This window comes from Scyliorhinus canicula, chromosome 20 (assembly GCF_902713615.1).
Source record: "Scyliorhinus canicula chromosome 20, sScyCan1.1, whole genome shotgun sequence".
Taxonomy (NCBI): Eukaryota; Metazoa; Chordata; class Chondrichthyes; order Carcharhiniformes; family Scyliorhinidae; genus Scyliorhinus; species Scyliorhinus canicula.
The window spans coordinates 45,023,679-45,045,292 of record NC_052165.1 but is presented as its reverse complement, the minus strand read 5'-3'; the positions used below and the strand labels follow the sequence as shown (position 1 = coordinate 45,045,292).

The 21,614-nt window shown below is 47.4% G+C and overlaps 1 protein-coding gene across 2 annotated transcripts in view; it reads left to right on the top strand.

Moving 5' to 3' along the window:
• Window positions 1-8,994, top strand: part of scyl2 (SCY1 like pseudokinase 2) — a 101,949-nt gene extending 92,955 nt beyond the window's left edge. For both annotated transcript variants that reach the window (XM_038780195.1, XM_038780194.1), the window contains 2 exons: window positions 1,821-1,940; window positions 7,244-8,994. In XM_038780195.1, coding sequence (XP_038636123.1) covers window positions 1,821-1,940; window positions 7,244-7,969 — 846 coding nt within the window. In that variant the 3' untranslated portion in view covers window positions 7,970-8,994. The remainder of the gene's footprint in view (window positions 1-1,820; window positions 1,941-7,243) is intronic.
• Window positions 8,995-21,614: the final 12,620 nt, after the last annotated feature.

The following is a 21,614-nucleotide window of genomic DNA, read 5'->3' as shown; positions in this document are numbered from 1 at the left end:
CTGCCCTTCATAATTCTGACTCATTCGTTGAACAAAAATCCATCTAACACTGCCTTGACCTAAAGGCTCAGTCGTCACTACAGAGGAATTCTGTTCTTGGGAAGAGAATTCCACACACTAATGACTCTGTAGGAGAAAATGTTGCTCCTCATCTCTATCTTAAAAGAGCAACCTCTGCACCGAGTTCTAGGTTTCCCCCACAAGAGGAAACATCCTCCCAATAGCCACACTATCAAGTCCCTTCAGGGTCTTGTATGTTTTAGGGAGCTGTCATGATTTGGCTCTCCACTGTTTTCTTGGCCTCCCCACCCCACCCTACCCCAGCATATGCATTTCTATCTCCACTTAGCTGAGGAAAATGTCCAAAGTGTCATGGTATTAACTGTAGCCTAGTGAGTAGAACTCTCGTCTCAGTAAAAAGGTCATGGGTTTAGGTTGCACTTCAGACTCTGACTCAAAATATGGACCGACAATGTCAGGGTCCAGCACTGTCACTGGTGCCGACTTTCAGATGAGCTATTTCACTGAGGTCCCCGTTGACCTTCCGGCAGATGTAGAGCATCCCACGTTACTATTTTGAAGAGCAGGAGTATTCTCCCCAGTGTCCTGACCAATTGTAACCCTGATACAGGACCATTAAAAACATTTATCAGATTGCTGTTTGTGGGATCTTGCTGAGCAAATAAAATGTTGCTGTTTCCTACAACAGTGACTGCACTTCAAGATAGTGCTTCATTGGCTGTAAAGCATTTCAGGTCAGCATGAAAGTTGCTATATGAATGCAAGCCTCTTTCAGTCCTGGGTTGCCTGCCCATGATCTTTGCCAGAGTTACCCCGTGTAGATTCTAAAGGTGAAAGGAGAAAAGTTGTTTAATTTTAGAAATGGAAGGACATATCTTTTTTTTTTAACGTGGCTCACGATCTATTGAAACAGCGGTGACTTCTTCCTCCTTGATCTCCTAAAATATTCCCAATCCATGTACCTTCCCTTTGGCTTGTTCTTCAGAGTAATTTACTAAAATTTCTCATTTGTGAGTGTTTTGGTGAGGCTTTGAAAGGAAAGGAGGAGCTGAGAAATTTCAAGTTCAGATATACTCCAACTTAAAAGTAGGACAAGGTGATTGAAGCATTGTGGCATTAAAAATAGTTTCCAAGTTTTATAAATAAGGGTATAATACACAAACATATAGAGATAATAATGAAACTGTACAAATCATTGGTTAGGAATGAGCTAGAATATTGTGCGCAGTGTTTTGGACGTTTTCAGGAAGAAGATCAAGGTAATGGAGAGTGAACAATCAATTCGTTAAGATACCAAAGGTTTAAATATGAAGATTGATTGGATAAACGTGGGGCTGTTCCTTTCAGAACAACATTGTCAGGATGTAATGAGCATGAGTGGTTTTGTTCAGATAAATAGAGCAGAAAAACTATTACCACTGGTCATCAAAAAAGGCAAAGAAAGAGCTGGGAGAATTTCATTTGATGCAGAGGGTTGCTAGGAGACCGAATGCTCAACTAGAAACAGCATCCATAATAGCTTTTAAAACTTGTCTGCCTAAGGGGAAATAGCAGGGGTCTAATTGGATAGCTCAATCAGAGATCAGAACAAATATGTGGACTAAAGGGACTCCTGTGATGTGGGATTCTATGAAAAGCAAAGGGGATAAAAATAATTTGAAGAACAGTTTTTTTAAGGTTTTTGGGAAAGTACCGCTCTTTCAGATGGCCAGCGTGGGCATGGTGATCTGAACAGCTTCCTCCTGTGCTTTCAAATTCTACCATTCTGCAAAATAATTTTAATGTATTTTCTTCTCTAGACTCCTCTCACACTGGAAGAAAAGCAGCGACTGGCCAAAGAACAAGAACAGGCTCAGAAGCTTCGGAATCAGCAGCCTCTTGCCCCAAAGGCTGTTAAAGTTTCAGCCCCGAGCAAGCAGGTATACCTTTGTAAAGCTGTCAACTCTCGGGAGTATGTTGACAACCTCATTCACTTTGATTTCCAATTATCTGTTTATAAAATACTTTGGCTATCCAAAGCCATCTGGTGAAGGTGTACCACTTGGAACCTCTACAGAGATTCATCGATATTGAATCTATATATGTATATATATATAAATATATTTTTTACTCAGCAAGCTACTTGGCTGTATATGGATGAGCAAGAAATGCTGACCTTGCTAGCAATACCTACATTCAATGAATGAGTAAGAAAATTTTGGGGGAAACGTCTTTCCTCAGCATAATTATTAGGTGAAATCAGCCACCACAAGGAACCGAAACAGCCGTAATGCATTTGAGGAGAAGCTTAGTGAGTACATGGGAAAGGAATAGAAGGGTATAAGATGGGGCAACATGTAGTAGGATGAGATGAGGCTTGTGTACGCATACACAACTGATTGTGGACTGTGAGGATTATCAGGAGCGTTACAACTTTGTTTTTGGACTCACAATTGGCAATCCTCTCCTGAAGAGGGAGAGGCTGATGGGTATGGTGCATGTCAGGAAGGATATTAAGGGTGTAGAGGAGATTTACTAGATTGTGTGGTACTAGGGATGAGGGATTTCAATTATGTGAAGAAACTGGGATTATGTTACCTTTGGAACAGAGCAGGGTAACAGAGATTAAATACAGGTGTACAAAATCATGATTGGCTTTGATGTCGAGTAACTGAGGAGAAACTTTTCATTGGAAGATTCAAGATTATTGGTGAAGGAACTAGAGGCGAGATGAATATTTGTTCCAATTTGGAAAGTGATGGAAGCAGAATCAAAAGGAACCAAATAAATTCCTGAAAAGGAAAAATGGACAGAGCTGTGAGGAAAAAGCAGGGCGAGTGGGACAAATTGGATAGATCTTTCAAAGAGCCAACATAGGCTGAATTACATCCTTTTGCTCGAAGGTTCTATGATTAACAGTACAGATTTGTTGTCTGTTGTGATGGGCTGAATGTTTTTGTTTTTCTTGCTCCATATTTTAATGTTCCATTGGGTTGTTTGTTGGAGATCACAAGGAACAGGGAAACGCATTATTAGCCCCGTCTACACCCAGTTCATTTCCTTTGCTTGGGAACACGGGCAGCTGGTGTGCAATACCCCATAGCTTCCCAGGTTATTGAAGCAATATCTAGCAGGTAACTGTTCAATAAATGGTTATCATTGGAACTATAGAAAAGGTATGGTACAGAAAGAGGCCATTCAGCCTATCGTGTCTGTGCCGGCCATAAAAGAGAAAGCAGAAACTAGCCACTCATTTTAATACCACTTTCCAACACCTGGTCCCTAGCCTTGCAGGTTACAGCACTTCAGATGCAGATCCTGGTACCTGCTAAATGATTTGAGTGTTTCAGCCTCACCCATCAATTTATGCAGTGAAGTCTAGATGCTCACCACCCTCTAGGTGAAAAGGTTTTTCCTCGTGTCCTCTCTAATATTTCTACCAATCAGCTTAAATCTAAGGCCCTTGGTAATTGACCCCTCAGCTGGGGGAAACAAGTCTTTCCAGTCAAGGCCCCTCAATTTTGTACACCTCTATTAGATAAATCCCTGGCCGAGGAAACTAACTTATTCAATCTCTCCTCATAGCTACAATTTTTAAGCCCTGGCAACACTCCTCTGCAACCTCTCCAGAGCAATTATGTCCTTCCTGCAATGTAGTGACCAGAACTGTACACAAAATTTTAGCTGTGGCTTAACCAGTGTTATACAGTTCTATTATTGCATTCCTGCTTTATATTCCGTACCTTGCCCAATAAAGGAAAGCATTTCCTATGCTTTCTTGACTAACTTATCCACCTTCAAGGATCCAAGGTCATGTACTCAAAGGCCTCTCACTATCTCAACTCTTCACAATATCCTCCCACTTATTGAGTATTCCATTGCTTTGTTTGCTCTCCCCAAATGCATTACCTCACACTTTTCCGAATTGAATGCCACTTCTCTGCCCACTCAATTTTTGTGTAATCTATAAATTTACCAATCCTGCTACCCATACTTAAGGCCTAAATTTAAGTTTGAGATCCATCCGCAGACAGCACGGGCGGGAGAGGATGAAACCCACTCCCACTTGAGATTGCGTTATTGCGCAATATTACCTCGGCTGGCCAGTTAACCGCCATCCAGGGTGAAACGGGCTCTGTGAAAGGGAAAGAGCTGCTGGGAGGACGTGAGAAGGGCGGTGCCGAGAAAAAGGAAGGTGCGAACTTGAGCTTCCAATGTGCCCACTCAGGTACAGCCAGCGTGGAGCTGTCTGAGCTGACTTGTAAAACTAATTATCAGCAGAGCCACTATGCCACAAGTGTCTGGGCAGCATACTCAGTCCCAGGCACAAGTTAATTTTACTTGAGCCCTGATTTTCATCCCCCCCCTGGATCAAGGTTGCAGCTAAAATGTAAAGACCGCCTTCCCAATCGGCCTGCCCACCAACCATAAAGACAGACAGGCAACCTAAAATCCCAGTCAATTGCTGTTTGATTTAAATTGGCTTCTTGATTTTTGGCGGGCGCACTTGCAACTCGCGCCCACCAAACAAAATATTGTGCAATGACATTGGGAATATGTGCCCAATGTAGTCTTGCAGAATTTTACACGTTTCCGGGTCAGGCGGATACCTGACAGTAATGTTAAATTCTGGCCTAAGCCTAACTATTAATATTTATACAACAAACAGCAAGGGCCCCAACACTGAGCTCTGTGGAACACCACTGGAAACCATCTACCATTTGCAAAAACATCCACCGACCATTACCTTTTTCCTACCACTGAGCCAATTTTGGATCCAACCTACCACCTTCCCTCATACCCCATGAGGCCTCACCTTTCTGACCATGTGGACAACATCCACTGTACTGCTATTATCATACCTCCTTGTTACTTCCTGAAAAAAGTCTATCAAGTTAGTAAGACACAATCTTCCCATAACACAACCATGCTGCCTATTTCTGATCAATTTATGCCTTTCTAAGTGAGTTTTTCCTGTCTCAATTGTTTCCAATAATTTGCCCATCACTGAAGTCAGACTGACTGGCCTATAATTTTCTGGCCCATCCCTCACATCCTTTTCAAAAAATGGTACAACATTCAAGACCTCCAATCGTCTTGAGATCTCGTTTGTATCTAGTGAGGTTTGAAAAATTATCCTCTGAATATCTGCTGTTTCCTCCTTGACTTCCTTCAACAGCCTGTGATACAATCCATCTGATCCTGGTGATTTATCTACCTTCAAGGATGCCAGTCCCTTCAATTCTTCCACTCTCTAATCAAGTATTTCACCCTCTTCCTCTTTAATTAGAATGTCTGCATCATCCCTCTCCCTAGTGAAGACAGAGACAAAGGGCGGAATTCTCCGACCCCCCTGGGGGCCGGAGAATTGCCCGGGGCCAGCGTCAATCCTGCCCCGCCGTGTCCCGAATTTTCCGCCCCTGAGATTCGGCGGGGGCGGGAATCGCGCCGGCCGGCGGGTCCCCCATGGCGATTCTCCAGCCTTAGATGGGCCGAAGTCCTGCGGCTGACAGGCCTTTCCCGCCGGCGTGGTTTAAACCACCTCTCTTACCGGCAGGATTGGCGGCGCGGGCGGGCTCCGGGGTCCTGGGGGAGGAGCGTGGGGGGATCTGACCCCGGGGGGTGTCCCCACAGTGGCCTGGCGAGCGATCGGGGCCCACCGATCGGCGGGCGGGCATGTGCCGTGGGGGCACTCTTTTTCTTCCGCCCCCGCCATGGCCTTCACCATGGCAGAGGCAGAAGAGACCCCCTTCCCTGCGCATGCGCCGGTATGACGTCAGCAGCCGCTGGCGCATGTGCGGACTTACGCCGGCTGGCGAAGTTCTTTCGGCCCCAGCTGGCGTGGTGCCAAAGGCCGTTCATGCCAGCCGGCGGAGTGGAAACCACTCCGGCGCGGGCCTAACCCCTCAATGTGAGGGCTTGGCTTCATGGTTCACGCCACTCCGACACGCCGGGACCTCCCGCCCCGCTGGGTAGGGGAAAATCCTGGCCAAAGTATTCATTGAGAACCCTGCCCACAAATTCTGCATCAACACAAGTTACCAGGTACATCTCTCATAGGCCCTACCTTTTCCTTGGTTGTTCTCTTGCTCTTAATGTATTTAGAACATAGAACATAGAACAGTACAGCACAGAACAGGCCCTTCGGCCCTCGATGTTGTGCCGAACAATGATCACCCTACTTAAACCCACGTAACCCGTATACCCGTAACCCAACAATCCCCCCATTAACCTTACACTATGGGCAATTTAGCATGGCCAATCCACCTAACCCGCACATCTTTGGACTGTGGGAGGAAACCGGAGCACCCGGAGGAAACCCACGCACACACGGGGAGGACGTGCAGACTCCACACAGACAGTGACCCAGCCGGGAATCGAACCTGGGACCCTGGAGCTGTGAAGCATTGATGCTAACCACCATGCTACCGTGAGGCCCCTAAATTTGTAAAACATCTTAGAATTTTCTTGATTTTACCTTACTAATATTTTTTCCTATCCTCTTTGCTTTCCTAATTTCCATTTTTACTTCACCCCTGTACTTTCTATACTCCTTTCGGCTTTCTACAGTCTCTGTCATAAGCTTTCTTTTTCTGCTTTATCTTGTCCTGAATGTTTCTGGATAACCAGAGGGCTCTAGATTTGGCAGACCAACCTTTTTCTTTGTGGGAACATGTCTACACAGTGCCCGTAGAATATCACCTTGAATGCCTCCCACTGATTTGACGCAGTTTTTGCTTCCAATAGCTGTTTCCAGTCCCTCTGCCAGCTTACATCTCAGCTTTGTAAAATTTGTCTTCCCCCAATGCGAACCTTTACTGCTATTCTCAGAATTGTTTGCAATAATTTGCCAGAAGTCAGACTGATTGGCCTGTAATTTTTCTGGCCCATCCCCTGTACTCTTTTTAAATAATGGTCGCAGACCTCTAATCCTCTTTGACCTCGCCTGTATCTAGTGGTGATTTGAAAATGGCCCTCATGAGCATCTGTTATTGTTTCCCTGGCTTCCCTAATAAAATTAATTCGGCAAAATTAATTTGAAGCTCACATGGAGATAAAATAAAAGGGAATTGGCACTTTCTAAGAGGCATCACATGATCCTGACCTGAATGGCCTCTTATGCTGGACCATTCTATAATCTGTGAATATGAAACTATAGGAAGCTGCCTTGGACACCAGTTGCTATTTTGAAGTGCTTTTGAACACGTCTTCCCTTTTCTTTTTCTTTTTCTTTTGTTCACAGACCAAAGACCTGACAAGTCGTTTGTTAGAAAACATGTCCTCCGTGAACTCATTTTCCATTGGTGCATCCAAGACAGGTCCTGCGCAGACTATCTCCTCGAGTGGGTTCTCCTCACCTACCCCAATCAACAGCAATATTGGATTCACCAGTTCCAGCACTGGCATGAGTGCTTTGGGGAGCATGAGCAACGGCATGGGGTTCAACACTTCCATGGCGTTTCAACCTACGTATGGCAACAGCATGACCATGGCTGGCACGGGGCAAAACTTCTATGGCAGCCGAGTTACCACTGGCATCAGCAGACTGCCCATGTCATCAGCGACCAACTTGCCAACGTTCTCTGGCATGGGCACACTGGGCCAGCCTGGGCCCGGGCCCATTTCGCAACCAGGTAAAGCTGTGGATCTGTCGGCTTTGGACAACCTGCTGGGCCCTCAGAAGAACAACAAAGTCACCTTGAATCAAATGTCCCAACCAGTGCCGATGCCGCCAGCAGCTCAGAACCAGTGGCTTAAGCAGTTTGGCCCAGCCCAAGGCTCAGCAGCCACAAACAATCCGATGGGAGGGGCTCATCCCAGTGTGATGGGGCAGCCTACCTTCTCTATGACCCCACTACAGGCTAACCCATTCATGTCACCCCAGGACTTCACACAGCCGAGCTTGCCAACGAACTCAAAACCGCCCAGCAGCTCTGCTAACAACGACCTGAAAGACCTGTTTGGCTAGTGTTTACCTCTTCCTTAATTGCAGACCTTTTGGAAGAGGACCGCTACCGATTAAACATGTTTCAGTTCCATTTGGGTACCTTGTGCTTTTATACGGAAGTTGGTTCCTGTTCCATTTTTGCTGCTGTGAAACCCACACGGCCTTACACAGTTAAAGCCACACAATGCCTCAAAAAGTAGCAGTTTCCCATGTGTTGTAAGTGGTCTTACATTAAGTAGAGCAAATTGTCTTTTTGGCAGTTTTTTGCTGTGAGAAGAATGTCCACTTTATACTTCCAAGCCGTACTCTGTTTTAGTTCCATTTGTTGAGAAGCTTTCTGTCTGGGACCAGTTCTGCAGCCTTAATGAATGTACAGCAATATTAGGCAAAGCAATTTAATTTATTCTACATGTTGCTCCAGTTCTTGTACTGAGGTGGCTCTGGGGGGTTCACACTGCCACCTTAGCTCCTAATAAACAAACCAAAATCACCTTGAGGGGAAAGTCAGATGACTTGCAGTGAAGCCCATTCTCTCCATTTCTTTATTGTTGTGCAATAAATAAATGCGGCCCATCAGATGAAGATACTTTTTCAAACTAGCTGAGCCGCGTATCAACCCCCTTGTAAAATATACTCACTGCCATTCTGTACTTCAGGGATATAGAAGTGGGCAGTCCAAAGTAATTGAACATATCAACATTCCTGTTTATCTTAGTTTCCAGGCACTCAAGTGTCTCCTGAAACTCTTTGTTATTTTTAGACATTCTGTTTGATTGTAATGGTTTGGTGAAGATAAAATATATTGTGCACATATTTTGGGCATTGGTTATTTCCTGTCTATGTCAGTAACTGTAAGTTTGTGATAAACTCTGTGATAGTTTGTTAAAAATGCTTTGTCCTGGCATGGCATTATTGTACATCTCATTTGCTGAACACTACAGGTATTTAAAAAGAGAGAACATAAATATTCTTGTACCAAATTACAGATCAGTTGAAATGTACAGTATTCAGCAATGATAAATCAGTTTGTACTGGAACAGAAAAAACAACTGGTATTGTTTTGGCACTTAGAAAGTGAAGATACCAGATTGAAAAAAAACCCCTCTTACTATGTTTAACATTAAAAAAGGAAAAAAAACAAGCCCGCATGGTGTGTGTGTGTATGCATGTATGTAGATTTTTCATAGCAGAAGAAGCGAAGGACTTACAGTCGAGTAGTAATCCCCATATTCTCAAGTTTTTTTATTAATTTACGGGATGTGAGCATAGGTTAGGCAGCATTTATTGCCCATCCCCAGTTCCCCTTTAGAAGGTGTGATGAGTTGCCTTCTTGAATAGCTAAAGACCTTCAGGTGTAGATACATCCACTGTGCTATGAGGGAGAGAGTTTCAGGATTTTGCCCCAGCAACAGTGAAGGAACGGCAATATATTTCCAATTTTCACGGGGGAGGGAGGGGTGTTTGTACATCACTAGTCAAACTGTATGTAACCTGAAGCTTATAAAACATATTCGTGCCTGAGATACTATAGGTGTAACTTGAAAGGCAGTGATCCAACTAACAGGGGCATCACTGTTGTAAATTATCGGCCATCAGTTCCACGCACACCAATTTTACACAGAATGGATTATGATTTGATAATTAATTACATTTCGGCTTCAACACTATTTTAGACACGGTATAAATTTGGGGAGATGTCAGCTTGTCAATGGGTTAAGGGTTCAAGTCCCATTCCAGAGACTTAAGCACAAAATCCAAATGGACACCCGATTCAGACAGTGCTGGGTTGTCTGAGTTGCTGTTGTTCAGATTAGATGTTAAATTGAGGGCCCTTGCCACTTCAGGCGAATATAGAAGATTCCAAGGCCTCTATACTGAAGAAAAGCAGGGCTGTTCTACCCAGTAATGCCAAGTAATATCATTAAAGCTGCTTGTTAATTATCTCATTGCTGTTTGTGGAATCTTGTTGTGCACTTGATTGGCTGTAAAGCACTTTTTAACATCCTGAAGCTGTGAAAGGTGCTCTCTGGTTTTTGTACCAGTACCCAACCTGGAATAGGCAGTCTAGCTCAGTTTATCTGAAGTAAAAACATACACCCTCCTTTCTCTGGATTTGCACTATTAAATTTCTACTGCTGTTGTGAAGCGAAACAACTTTGTGAAGAACTGCTAAATTGCCAACCAGTTCCACCTTTCAGTTCGTACCATGAAGAAATTGATCAATTTGCTTAGAAGCCATGATTGGTCTCACTAGATCTGTATGTGAAAGGAATGGAATTGACACGTCAAATTACCTTTCGAACTCTGAATATTGGTGTTGATGCGCTGGATAATTACTGTGAGTAGCCGGTAGTCAGTCTGTGGGAATGTGTTTCAATATGTGATGTATTAACTGGTCTGGAGAGCCTTTTCTCTCATTATTTCCTTTCTGTATTTGTTTCAAAGTTTGAATTAATTTTTGCTCATATGCTGAATTTCACACCAAATAGGCTAAGAATGACCAAATTAGATTTTTTAAACAGAGTTTATATAGAAAAGTAGCTGCAGCTGACTGGATTTTGCAGTCAGCAGTGACAATGAAAGCTGCACACCAAATAGATCACGATAACACCATTTAGCCCCTTGACCTTGTTCCACCATTCAATAAGATCCTGTCTTATCAGCAACCTAACTCCGTACACACACTTTAATACATTTTGGCGAACAAAGGCTATCATTTTGTGTTTCAAAAGGAACAAATTTTGCATTGTTGCCATTTGTGAAAATGTTCAAAATTTCAGTTACCCTTTGTGTGTGTCTGTGTGTGTCCGTGTCAAACTGTTTCCTGATTTTACCCCTGAAAGGGCTGAATCTAAGTTTGCCCTCTAGTCCTAGATTCCACAAATAGCAGAAATAATTTATCTCCACCTGCCGTATCTGATCCGCTTAAAATCTTGAAAACCTGAATCAAATCACCTCTTAACCATTTAAGTTCTAGACATTACAATCCTGGTTTGTGTAATCTCAAATAATTTAACTTCTGGAGTCCAGGCCCCCTATATCTTAGCTTTGAATAAGGAGCACCATCCAAAATGGGATAGGAATTTAGCAAGCAAGGTCACTGGTTTTGATTTGGGGCACAGAGATCCCCTTGTCGGACATATGACTAATGGAAATTTTGTGAGTGCCACAAAGAGTCCAACACAAGTTTGTGTCAAACAAAACTTTATTTACACTTAATATTTACACAGCACCAGTCGTTCGCTGCTGGTTTTCTATCTAGCCAGTACCTAACTGGCCATTTTTATTTATACAACAGAAAAGGTTAACGATTGCCTTTATTGAGGGAGTTCATATTCCCCAAGATCCATGGAGTAACCAATTGTCCCTACCCAATAGGATTTGTGCAGGTTGCAACAGGAAAATAGCTTATGCCAAATTTCAAATATAACAATTAACTTGGGGCCCAGACTCTCTCGTGCTCTCTAAACTGATCTTCCTCCATTTAGTGAAACAGCAGCGACACTATTATATTAAATTATGTATACGTTTCCTGCTGATTGTCATATAGACATGTGGCAACAGGTATGTTCCCCTTTAAACTGCACAGGGTGCGCATTGCATAGTAATCCAAAACTTTGCACGCAATACACAGTTTGCACACAACCCGTGTTCCCTTTAAGATGAGCCCATGTGACGGCTACTGAACAATCAAAAATGGACCACAAAGTGTAAGAAAACGGGCTGTGCATAACAACACAAACTTAAAGGGAATATTGGCAAAAGAAGATTGCTATTCAGTCCCTTGAGCTTATTCTGCTGTTCAGAATAGGGCTACTCTACTTCAACTCTACAGTTACCCACCGTGGTTTCATATCCCTTAATACTGTTAAGGACACAGCTTTAAAAAATTTTTTAGAGTACCCAATTCATTTTTTCCAATTAAGGGGTAATTTAGCATGGCCAATCCACCTACCCTGCACATCTCTGGGTTGTGGGGGCGAAACCCATGCAAACACGGAGATAATGTGCAAACTCCACACGGACAGTGACCCAGGGCCGGGATTGAACCTGGGACCTCTGTGCCGTGAGACTGCAGTACTACCACTGTGCCATCGTGCCGCCCTGTTAAGGACACAGCTGATGGTAAATGTCGAGTTGTTAAAATCCCAGAAGGGAAACTGGAAACAACTGCACTCAACTACTTTTATTCCTAAATCCTTTTTTGAGGGAGTCGATAAATTGATCTCATCCTTTAAATGGGCTGGCAAGACCATGAGAATTCGACGAACTGTCCTTCAAAGGGGGCTTAGAATTGCTGAGCCTGATGTATTACTATTGTGCGGCGAATGCGGAGAAGGTGTTGGGATGGTGTAGGGATCCGGGAGCTGCTTGGGTGCGGATAGAATCAAAGTCGTGTAGAGGGTCTGGGTTGAGGCCACGAGTGACAACCTCGCTCCTGTTCTCACTGGTGAAATATTTGGCAGATCCGGTGGTTTTCTCCACCAGGAAGTTATGGAGGCAATTTCGACAGCATTTTCAATTGGGGGCTGTATCGAAGCTGGCTCTGATCTGTGCGAATCATGTTTGAGCCTGCGAGTTGGATGCCACATTTTAGGGGTGGGAAGGGAAGGTATTGGAAAGAATGGGGGACCTGTTCCTGAAGTTGCGGTTTGCCAGTTCAGAGGAACTAGCGGAGAAATTTGGGCTCTCGCGACCTGACTCGTTCAGATACTGACAAGTTTGGAATTTTTCAAATAAGATCTTGACTTTCCCTGTGGCGCTGCCAATCTCCCTAATGGGGAGGATTCTTTCGCTCGCAAGTTCAGAGAAAGGGAGCATTTCTGGTATCTATGGACAAATTATGTTGGAGGCCGGTGTTGGATGATGTGCAGAGGGTGGACTCCACATCTTTGCGAGGCTTGATTTAATATAACTTAAAGTAGTGTACAGGGCTCATCTGACTAGGTCCAGGTGAATTAGTTCTTTGCAGGGGAGGAGGACCAGTGCGAGCACTGTGCAGGGGGTTCAGCCAACTATGTGATATGTTCTGGTCAGTTCCCAAGCTTTTAGGTCTCCTTCTTTAGCACCATGGCGGCGATTATGAAAATTAAGCTGGTTAATGTGCCTTAGTCATGATGTTGAAATGCCAGCATTGGGCTGGGGTGAGCACAGTAAGAAGTCTTACAACACCAGGTTAAAGTCCAACATGTTCATTTCAAACACTAGCTTTCGGAGCACTGCTCCTTCCTCAGGTGAACATTCACCTGAGGAAGGAGCAGTGCTCCGAAAGCTAATGTTTGAAACGAACATGTTGGACTTTAACCTGGTGTTGTAAGACTTCTTACAATGTCCCTTAGTGGCACGGGGACGGGGGCCGATGTCCTGGCCGTTGCCTCACTGATTGCCTGGAGGCGGGTCCTGATGGGGTGGAGGTCAGCTTCTCCGCCCAGTGTCTTAGTGTGGCTGGGAGATATGATGGAGTTCCTATACCTCGAGAAAACCAAGTACATAGTGAGGGGAGCAATTGAGAGATTTTACCGATGGCAACTGTTTATTCAAAGAGCTAGTTGCTGTTAGTTGCTAAGTGATGGGTTAGGTGTGTTTTTTGAAGGGGTCTGAGTGGGTGGGTGGGGGCTGGCGGGGGGGGGGGGGGGGTAGTGGCTTTTATGCTGTGTGGTTTTGTTCTTAATGTATAATGTATAAAATGAAAACGTTGATTAAAATACATATTTTTATTAGCTTTTTCAAAATGTTTTCAACATAAATTACATTACACATATTTAACTAACATTTAACAATCCCTTCCTCAACCTGAAAACAATTCATTAATTGACTACCCCCCCATTAAGCTGCTGACTTAATTCCTTCAAGTGAGGTATGAACAAACACCATCTCTTATCAAACTCCTCCACATTCCCTCTTAAACTAAATTTAACCTTCTCTAGACTTAGAAACTCCATTAAGTCTTCCAGCCATACTGAGGCACAGGGTGGAGCAACTGACCTCCACCCCAATAAGATCCACCTCCTTGCCACCCACCTGCCCCTGTCTGGAGCTCCGGCAAGTCCGACACTCCATATATTCCCCCCAGGGGCCTGGGCTCTTGTTCAACTGTAACACTGCCAACGTGCTAAAGGAGGGTTTCAGAATTTCCTCAGTTTCAGGCACGACCAAAACCCGAGTACATGATTGGCTGGCCCCCTCCTGCATCTGTCCCAACCCCTTAAAACATGCAACTTATTCTCGATCTTGTCAAATATGTTCTGTGAATTACCTTCAATTGTATTAGTGCCGACCTTGCGCATGAGGTCAATGCATTTATCCTCTGTAAAATTTAGCACAAATGCCCTCCTTAGAACATCTCCCCAATTCCTCACCCATTTGGTCATAACCTTATCCAGGGATTCTGATCTTCCTTCCATGATTTATCTATAAATAGCAAATGTAACTCCCTCCTATCTCCAACACCATCAATACCTCCTCCAGCAAAGAAGAGGGCAACATTGGAAATGTAGGGAAGATCTCCTTTATGAAAGTCCATTTCTGTGTTATATCTGAAGGCCTCCCTCCTTGGGAGCTCACGTTTCTCCCTCAATTCTTCAAATGTTATAAACTGATCTTCAAGAACAAGTCTTTCAACGTGATCACCTTTTTCCTCCCAGTCTTGAAACCCAGCATCTATTGTTGCAAGCTTAAACAGATGGTTTTCTCGGACTGGTATTGGTCTTGACCCTGCCCTAATTTAAAATGTTTGCTAAACTGCTTCCATATCTTCATTGTTGACACTATAACCGGGCTCGTTGAGTATTTCCGAGGCATCAATGGAAGAAGCCAATGCCCACAGCCCCGGCCCTTTACATGCCCCTTCCGCCTTCTGCACCCACACCGTGTCTGGTTCCATACTCCAGCATTGAACCTTCTCATCGTTCACTACCCAGTAATAGTGCCTAAGATTTGTCAGGGCTAGCCGCCCAATTGTTGCTCCCTCTGAAGCAACAATTTATGAATCCTAGGAAACTTACCAGCCCATATAAACGAATCAATCTTTCCACCCCCATTAAAAAAAGCTTTAGAAATAAAAATTTGCATTCGCCCTGCAAGCGATAGGGGCAGACTATCCCACCTTTGTACGTTTTCCTAAATCCTTGCTGTTAGGCTTGTAACATTTAATTTACGGATCTGAGCCCAGTCTCGAGTTACTTGTATCTCCAAGTATTTAAAATGGTTAGTTACTGATCAAAATGGCATGGTTTCCAAGCTCTCTCCTTCCCTCGGTGTTGATATTGAAAAGCAGGACTTCCGGTTGCGGTGATGTGGAGCTAAGCCGCACGTTCGGTAGCTCCCGCTATTTCCGGTCTTTTGGGCTCTTTTAAGGGCCCGTCGCGGTGCTGGCTGAACTTTTCCTGGTGTGGGAACACATCCACTGCGCTTATCTGCCGGTGGATGGACTGGATAAGGAGCGCAGCGGTTAAAAAATCGGCTTTGGAGCAGAGAAAGGTGTGAGGCAGGAGAAACAAGATGGCGGCGGGCGGGGAATCGGCAGCAGTGGGCGTAGGAGCAGCTTCAGCGCTGCTTCAGAGAGCTTTTGGAACTGCTTAAGGCCTCGCTGGACAAACTCATGGCGACTCAGACGGCTCAGGGTGCAGAGATCCGAGAGCTACAGCAAAAGGCCTCGGAGAGCGAGGACGAACTCCTAGGCCTGGCAGTGAAGGTGGAGTCACATAAGGCGTTCCAGAAGAAATGGCTAGCGAGGATGGAGGAGATGGAGAACCGCTTCCGTCGGAAGAACTTGCGGATCCTGGCCCTCCCGGAGGGGCTGGAAGGTTCGGACTTGGGGGGCCTATGTGGCCATGATGTTGAACTCGTTAATGGGCGCGGGGTCGTTCCAGGGACCCTTGGAGCTGGAGGGTGCCCATCGAGTGCTGTTGAGGAAGCCCAAGCTGAACGAGCCGCCTATGGCGGTGCTGGTCCGTTTTCACCGCTTCGTTGACCGTGAGTGTGTGCTGAGATGGGTGAAGGAGAGGAGCAGCAAGTGGGAGAATGCAAAGATCAGGATTTATCAGGATTGGAGCACGGAGGTGGCAAAGAGAAGGGCTGGTTTTTATCGGGCGAAGGCAGTGCTTCACAAGGGGGTGAAGTTTGGCCTGTTACTGCCGGCTCGCCTCTGGGTCACTTACAAAGATCGCCAGCTTTACTTTGATTCCCCGAAGGATGCCTGGGCCTTCGTCCAGGCAGAGAAGTTGGATTCGAACTGAGGACTGGAAGACTGGGGACTGATGTACAGAGTCCGGAGGCCTTGTCCTCCTGGGTATCCTTTCGTTTTTCTGGTTGTGTTTGTTGATGCCTTTTTGCTTTTTCGCTTTTTGGCGCTGTTATTTATTAATTCGGGTGCTTTCTTGTTTTTCACTGGTGGAGGGCTGGGGAGCTGTTCGTGGGCCCGCTGGGTCACGCGCCCTTCTTTTTCCCGCGTGTTGGGTTGGGGGGGGGGGGGGAGTTCTGAGATGGAAGTGCGGGCTTTCTTCCCGCGCTGGAGGCGCAGCGGGCGGGACCGGCACTGGGTAGGGGGAGTGGTGGTTGTGTTACACCGGGGGGAGTCATTGGGGTGGTGGGAGCAGCTGGGGTCAGCAGGAGTCGGCTGACTTAGGGAAGTACGATGGAAGGGATTATGCAGCTAGGGGGGGCCCCAGCTTGGGGGGTGGGGGGGCTTGGGCGGGGGGAATGGGGGGCTCCGGGTTGCTGCTGGAGGGGCCAAAGGGGAATTGCTGGTGATGGGGGGGGGGGCTGCCACAGTGGGGAACGGGCCTGGGGGGTTCTGCGGGCACGTTCTGGTGAGCCGAGGGAGAGCTATGGCTGACCGGCGCAGAGGGAGGGGGAAGACCCCCCCAGATTCGGCTGGTCACCTGGAACGTGAGGGGGCTGATTGGACCGGTGAAGCGGTCCCGGGTCTTGGCGCATTTGAAGGGGCTGGGAGCGGACGTGGCTATGCTCCAGGAGACGCACCTTAAGATGGCGGATCAGGTGAGGCTTGGAAGAGGCTGGGTTGGGCAGGTGTTTCACTCGGGGCGAGATACGAAGAATCGAGGGGTGGCGATTTTAGTTGGCAAGAGATTGTTGTTTGTGGTGGCGGACAGTGGAGGCAGATACATAATGGTGAGTGGTAGGCTTCAAGGGGAATGGGTGGTTCTGGTTAATGAGTACGACCCCAACTGGGACGATGCAGGTTTCATGCGGCGAATGTTGAGCCGGATTCCGGACCTGGAGACGGGGGGCTTGATCTTGGGAGGGGTTTTTAATACTGTGTTGGACCCAGCTCTGGATCGTTCGAGGTCTAAGACGGGCAAGAGGCCGGCGGCGGCCTCAGTGGGGGGTTGATGGATCAGATGGGAGGGGTAGACCCTTGGAGGTTTTTGAGGCCGGGAGGTAGGGAGTTTTCCTTTTTCTCCCATGTCCACAAGGCTTATTCCCGGATAGATTTTTTTGTCCTCAGCAGGGCGCTAATCCCGAGAGTGGTGGGGGCGGAGTATTCGGCGTTAGTCATATCTGACCACACTCCGCATTTGGTGGACCTGGAGCTGGGGGAGGGGAAGGATCAGCACCGCTGTCGAGGTTAGATGCGGGACTTCTGTCAGAGGAGGAAGTATGTGGGCGGGTCCATAGGTGCATAGAGGGGTATTTGGAAGCTAATGACAATGGGGAGGTGCAAGTTGGGGTGGTCTGGGAAGTGCTGAAGGCCGTGGTTAGAGGGGAGCTGATATCTATTTGTGCGCACAGGGAGAGGGGGGAGAGGGTTGAGAGGGAGAGATTGGGGGAAGAAATGGTAAGGGTGGACAGGAGGTGTGCGGATGTCCCGGAAGAGGGGCTTTTGAGGAAGCGTCGCAGTCTCCAAGCGGAGTTCGATATACTGACCACCCGGAAGGCGGAGGCGCAGTGGAGGAGGGTGCAGGGGGTGGTATATGAGTACAGGGAGAAGGCAAGTCGGATGCTGGCCCACCAGCTCCGGAAGCGGGAGGCAGTGAGAGAGATAGAGGGAGTCACAGATGCAGGAGGGAACTGGTGCGGAGTGCTAGGGACATTAATGGGGTGTTCAGTTCCTTCTACGAGGAGCTGTACCGGTCGGTGCCCCCTCGGGAGGTGGGCGGGATGGACCGCTTTCTGGATAAGCTGGAGTTCCCAAGAGTGGAGGAGGAGCGGCTGGAGGGTCTGGGGGCCCCAATCGAGTTGGAGGAGTTGATGGAGGCACTGGGGAGCATGCAGACAGGGAAAGCACCGGGACCTGACGGGTTCCCGGTGGAGTTTTATAAGAAGTTCTCAGACTTGCTGGGCCCGTTGTTAGTGAGGACCCTGAATGAGGCGAGGGAGGGAGGGGGGTGGGTGGGGGGTGGCTTTGCCCCCGATGATGTCTGGAGCAATAATTTCACTGATTCTGAAGCCGGATAAGAACCTCCTCCAGCGTGGGTCTTACAGGCCGATCTCGCTCCTCAACGTGGACGCAGTCATTGGCTAAGATACTGTCCAGGAAGGTAGAAGATGTGGTCCCGCTGGTTATCCAAGAGGACCAAACGGGGTTTGTGAAGGGCAGGCAGCTGAATATCAGTGTGCGGCGGCATCTTAATGTTATGATGATGTCATCGGCGGGTGGGGAGGCGGAAATAGTAGCATCGATGGATGTGGAGAAAGCCTTCGATAGGGTGAAGTGGAGCTACCTGTGGGAGGTGTTGAGTCGATTTGGGTTTGCTGAGGGATTCATTAGCTGGGTGAGGCTGCTGTATAGTACCCCAGTCATGAGCGTGGTGATGAATGGGAGGAGGTCGGAGGACATTCGGCTGTCCCGGGGACGAGGCAAGGGTGCCCCCTGTCTCCCATGCTCTTCGCGTTAGCGATTGAACCCCTGGCCATGGCGCTGAGGGATTCGAAGAACTGGAGGGGGATTGTGTGGGGGGGGGGGGGGGGGGGGAGAGCACCGGTTGTTGCTGTATGCGGATGATTTACTGTTGTACATCGTGGATCCGGCGGGGGGCGATGCCAGAGATGTTGAGGATACTTGGGGAGTTTGGGGACTTTTCGGGCTATAAGCTCAACGTGGGGAAGAGTGAGCTGTTTGTGCTGCCCTTGGGGGACCAGGAGAGGGATATAGGGGAGCTCCCGTTGAAGAGGGCGGAGAGGAGCTTCAGATATCTTGGCGTCCAGATAGCTAGGAGCTGGGGGGCCCTGCATAGGCTAAATTTTTTGAGGCTGGTGGAACAGATGGAGGAGGAGTTTAGGAGGTGGGATGCGCTGCCGCTCTCTCTGGCGGGCAGGGTCCAGTCGGTTAAGATGATGGTGCTCCCGAGGTTTTTGTTTCTCTTCCAGTGTCTCCCCATCTTGATTCCGAAGGCTTTCTTTAGCAGGGTTAATAAGAGTATTCTGGGGTTCGTGTGGGCGCGGAAGACCCCGAGAGTGAGGAGGGTATTCCTGGAGCGAGGAAGGGAGGTAGGCGGTTTGGCGTTGCCCAACCTGTGTGGGTATTACTGGGCTGCAAATGTGGCAATGATTCGCAGGTGGGTGATGGAGGGGGAGGGTGCCGCATGGAAGAGGTTGGAGGTGGCGTCCAGTGTGGGCATGAGTTTGGAGGCACTGGTGACGACCTGCTCCCACTCCCCCTGGCAAGGTATTCTACGAGTCCAGTAGTGGTGGTTTCCCGCAAAATTTGGGGGCAGTGGAGGCGGCATAGGGGGGAAGTGAAGGCCTCAGTTTGGACCCCGATACGGGGCAACCACCGGTTTTCACCAGGGAGAATAGATGGTGGGATTTTGAGTTGGCATAGGGCAGGCATCAGGCGGATGGGGGGCATTTTCTTCGACGGGAAGTTTGCGACCTTAGAGGAGTTGGAGGGGAAGTGGGGTCTCCCCCCTGGGAATACTTTCAGGTATATGCAGATTAGGGCGTTTGTTAAGCGGCAGAGTTTCCGCTATTGCCACCAAGGGGGGTGCAGGATAGGGTGCTCTCGGGATCGTGGGTCGGTGAGGGTAGGATCTCGGCAATTTATCAGATGATGCAGGAGGAGGCCTCGGTGGAGGAGCTGAAAGCGAAGTGGGAGGAGGAGCTAGGGCAGGAGATCGACGAGGGGACGTGGGCGGACGCCCTGGGGAGGGTGAATTCGTCTTCTTGCGCATGGCTCAGCTTAATTCAGCTGAAGGTGCTGCATAAGGCGCACATGACTGGGGCCAGGCTGAGCCAGTTCTTTAGGGGTGAGGACAGGTGTGGGAGGTGTTCTGGAGGCCCGGCGAATCACACCCACATGTTCTAGGTGTGTACGGCGTTGGAGGGATTCTGGAAGAGGGTGGCGGGACCTTGTCCAAGGTGGTCGGTTCCAGGGTGGAACCGGGCTGGAGGCTCGCTATCTTTGGGGTAGCATCGGAGCCGGGAGTGCAGGAGGCGAGAGAGGCCGGTATTCTGGCCTTTGCGTCTCTAGTCGCTCGGCGTAGGATTCTTTTACAGTGGAGGGACGCGAAGCCCCCGAGCTCGGAATCCTGGATTAACGACATGGCCGGGTTCATCAAACTGGAAAGGGTAAAGTTTGCCCCGACGGGGTCGGGCAAGGGTTCTTCCGGCGGTGGCAGCCTTTTCTTGATTTCCTGGCGGAGTCTTAGGGGGTGGTCAATCTCAGCAGCAACCCGGGGGGGGGGGGGGGGGGGGGGGGATTATGGATCAGTTAAGGGGGTTTGTTTTTGCAACTATATATTTGTTACTTTCTTTTTTGTTATTAATTTATTGCTTTGTATTGCGGGGGGGGAGGGGCTTTTCTTTCTGGTTTTTTTCTATGCCTTGTTTATTTTACTGTTGGGAGAAAATTTGTTGTTGAAAAATTTTAAGAAAAATTATTTTAAAAAAAAGATATTGAAAAGCACTTGCTTTTCAATTCCAAAATTTAACTGTAGCCTCAGAAGGTACCGAACCTTTTTAGTAGCCCCATAATGTTTCCAGTCATAAGTGTCGGGTCAGATATACATAAAAGTAAATTGGAGTATGATACCCTGTGTTCCATCCCCTCATTATCCCTTCCATTTATTCCAACTCCTCCGTGCAATGGCTAAGGATTCTATTGCTAATGTAAATAGTAGAGGGGGACATGGGCTACCCTTGTCTCGTTCCCCTCTGTAGCCAAAAGTAGTCCAAGCTCATTTTGTTCGCTCGTACACGCCCTCGCATCTGCGTACAATAATTTGACCCAAGCTGTGAACTCTGGCCCAATTCCAAATTGCTCCAACACCGCAAACAAAAACTTCCATTCGACTCTTATCAAACACCTTCTTTGCATCTAACACCGCTATCAGCTATTGCACTGTCTCCTCTGCCAGTCAAAACCATGTTTAACAGGCATTTATACATTTGAAGCCAACCGTCTCCTCTTTACAAATCCTGTCTGGTCTTCCCCTATTATCTGTGGCAGGCACTTCACTAATCTAAGAGCCTATATCTTTGTCAATATCTGAAAGTCCACATTTAAAAATTTTTAAAAATAAATTTAGAGTACTCAATTTTTGTTTCCCAATTAAGGGGCAATTTAGCATGGCCAATCCACCTACCCTGCATATCTAAGGGTTTGTGGGGGTGAGGCCCATGCAGACTCGGAGAATGTGCAAATTCCACACGGACAGTGACCCAGGGCCGGGGTCGTATCCGGGTACTCGGCGGCGTGAGGTAG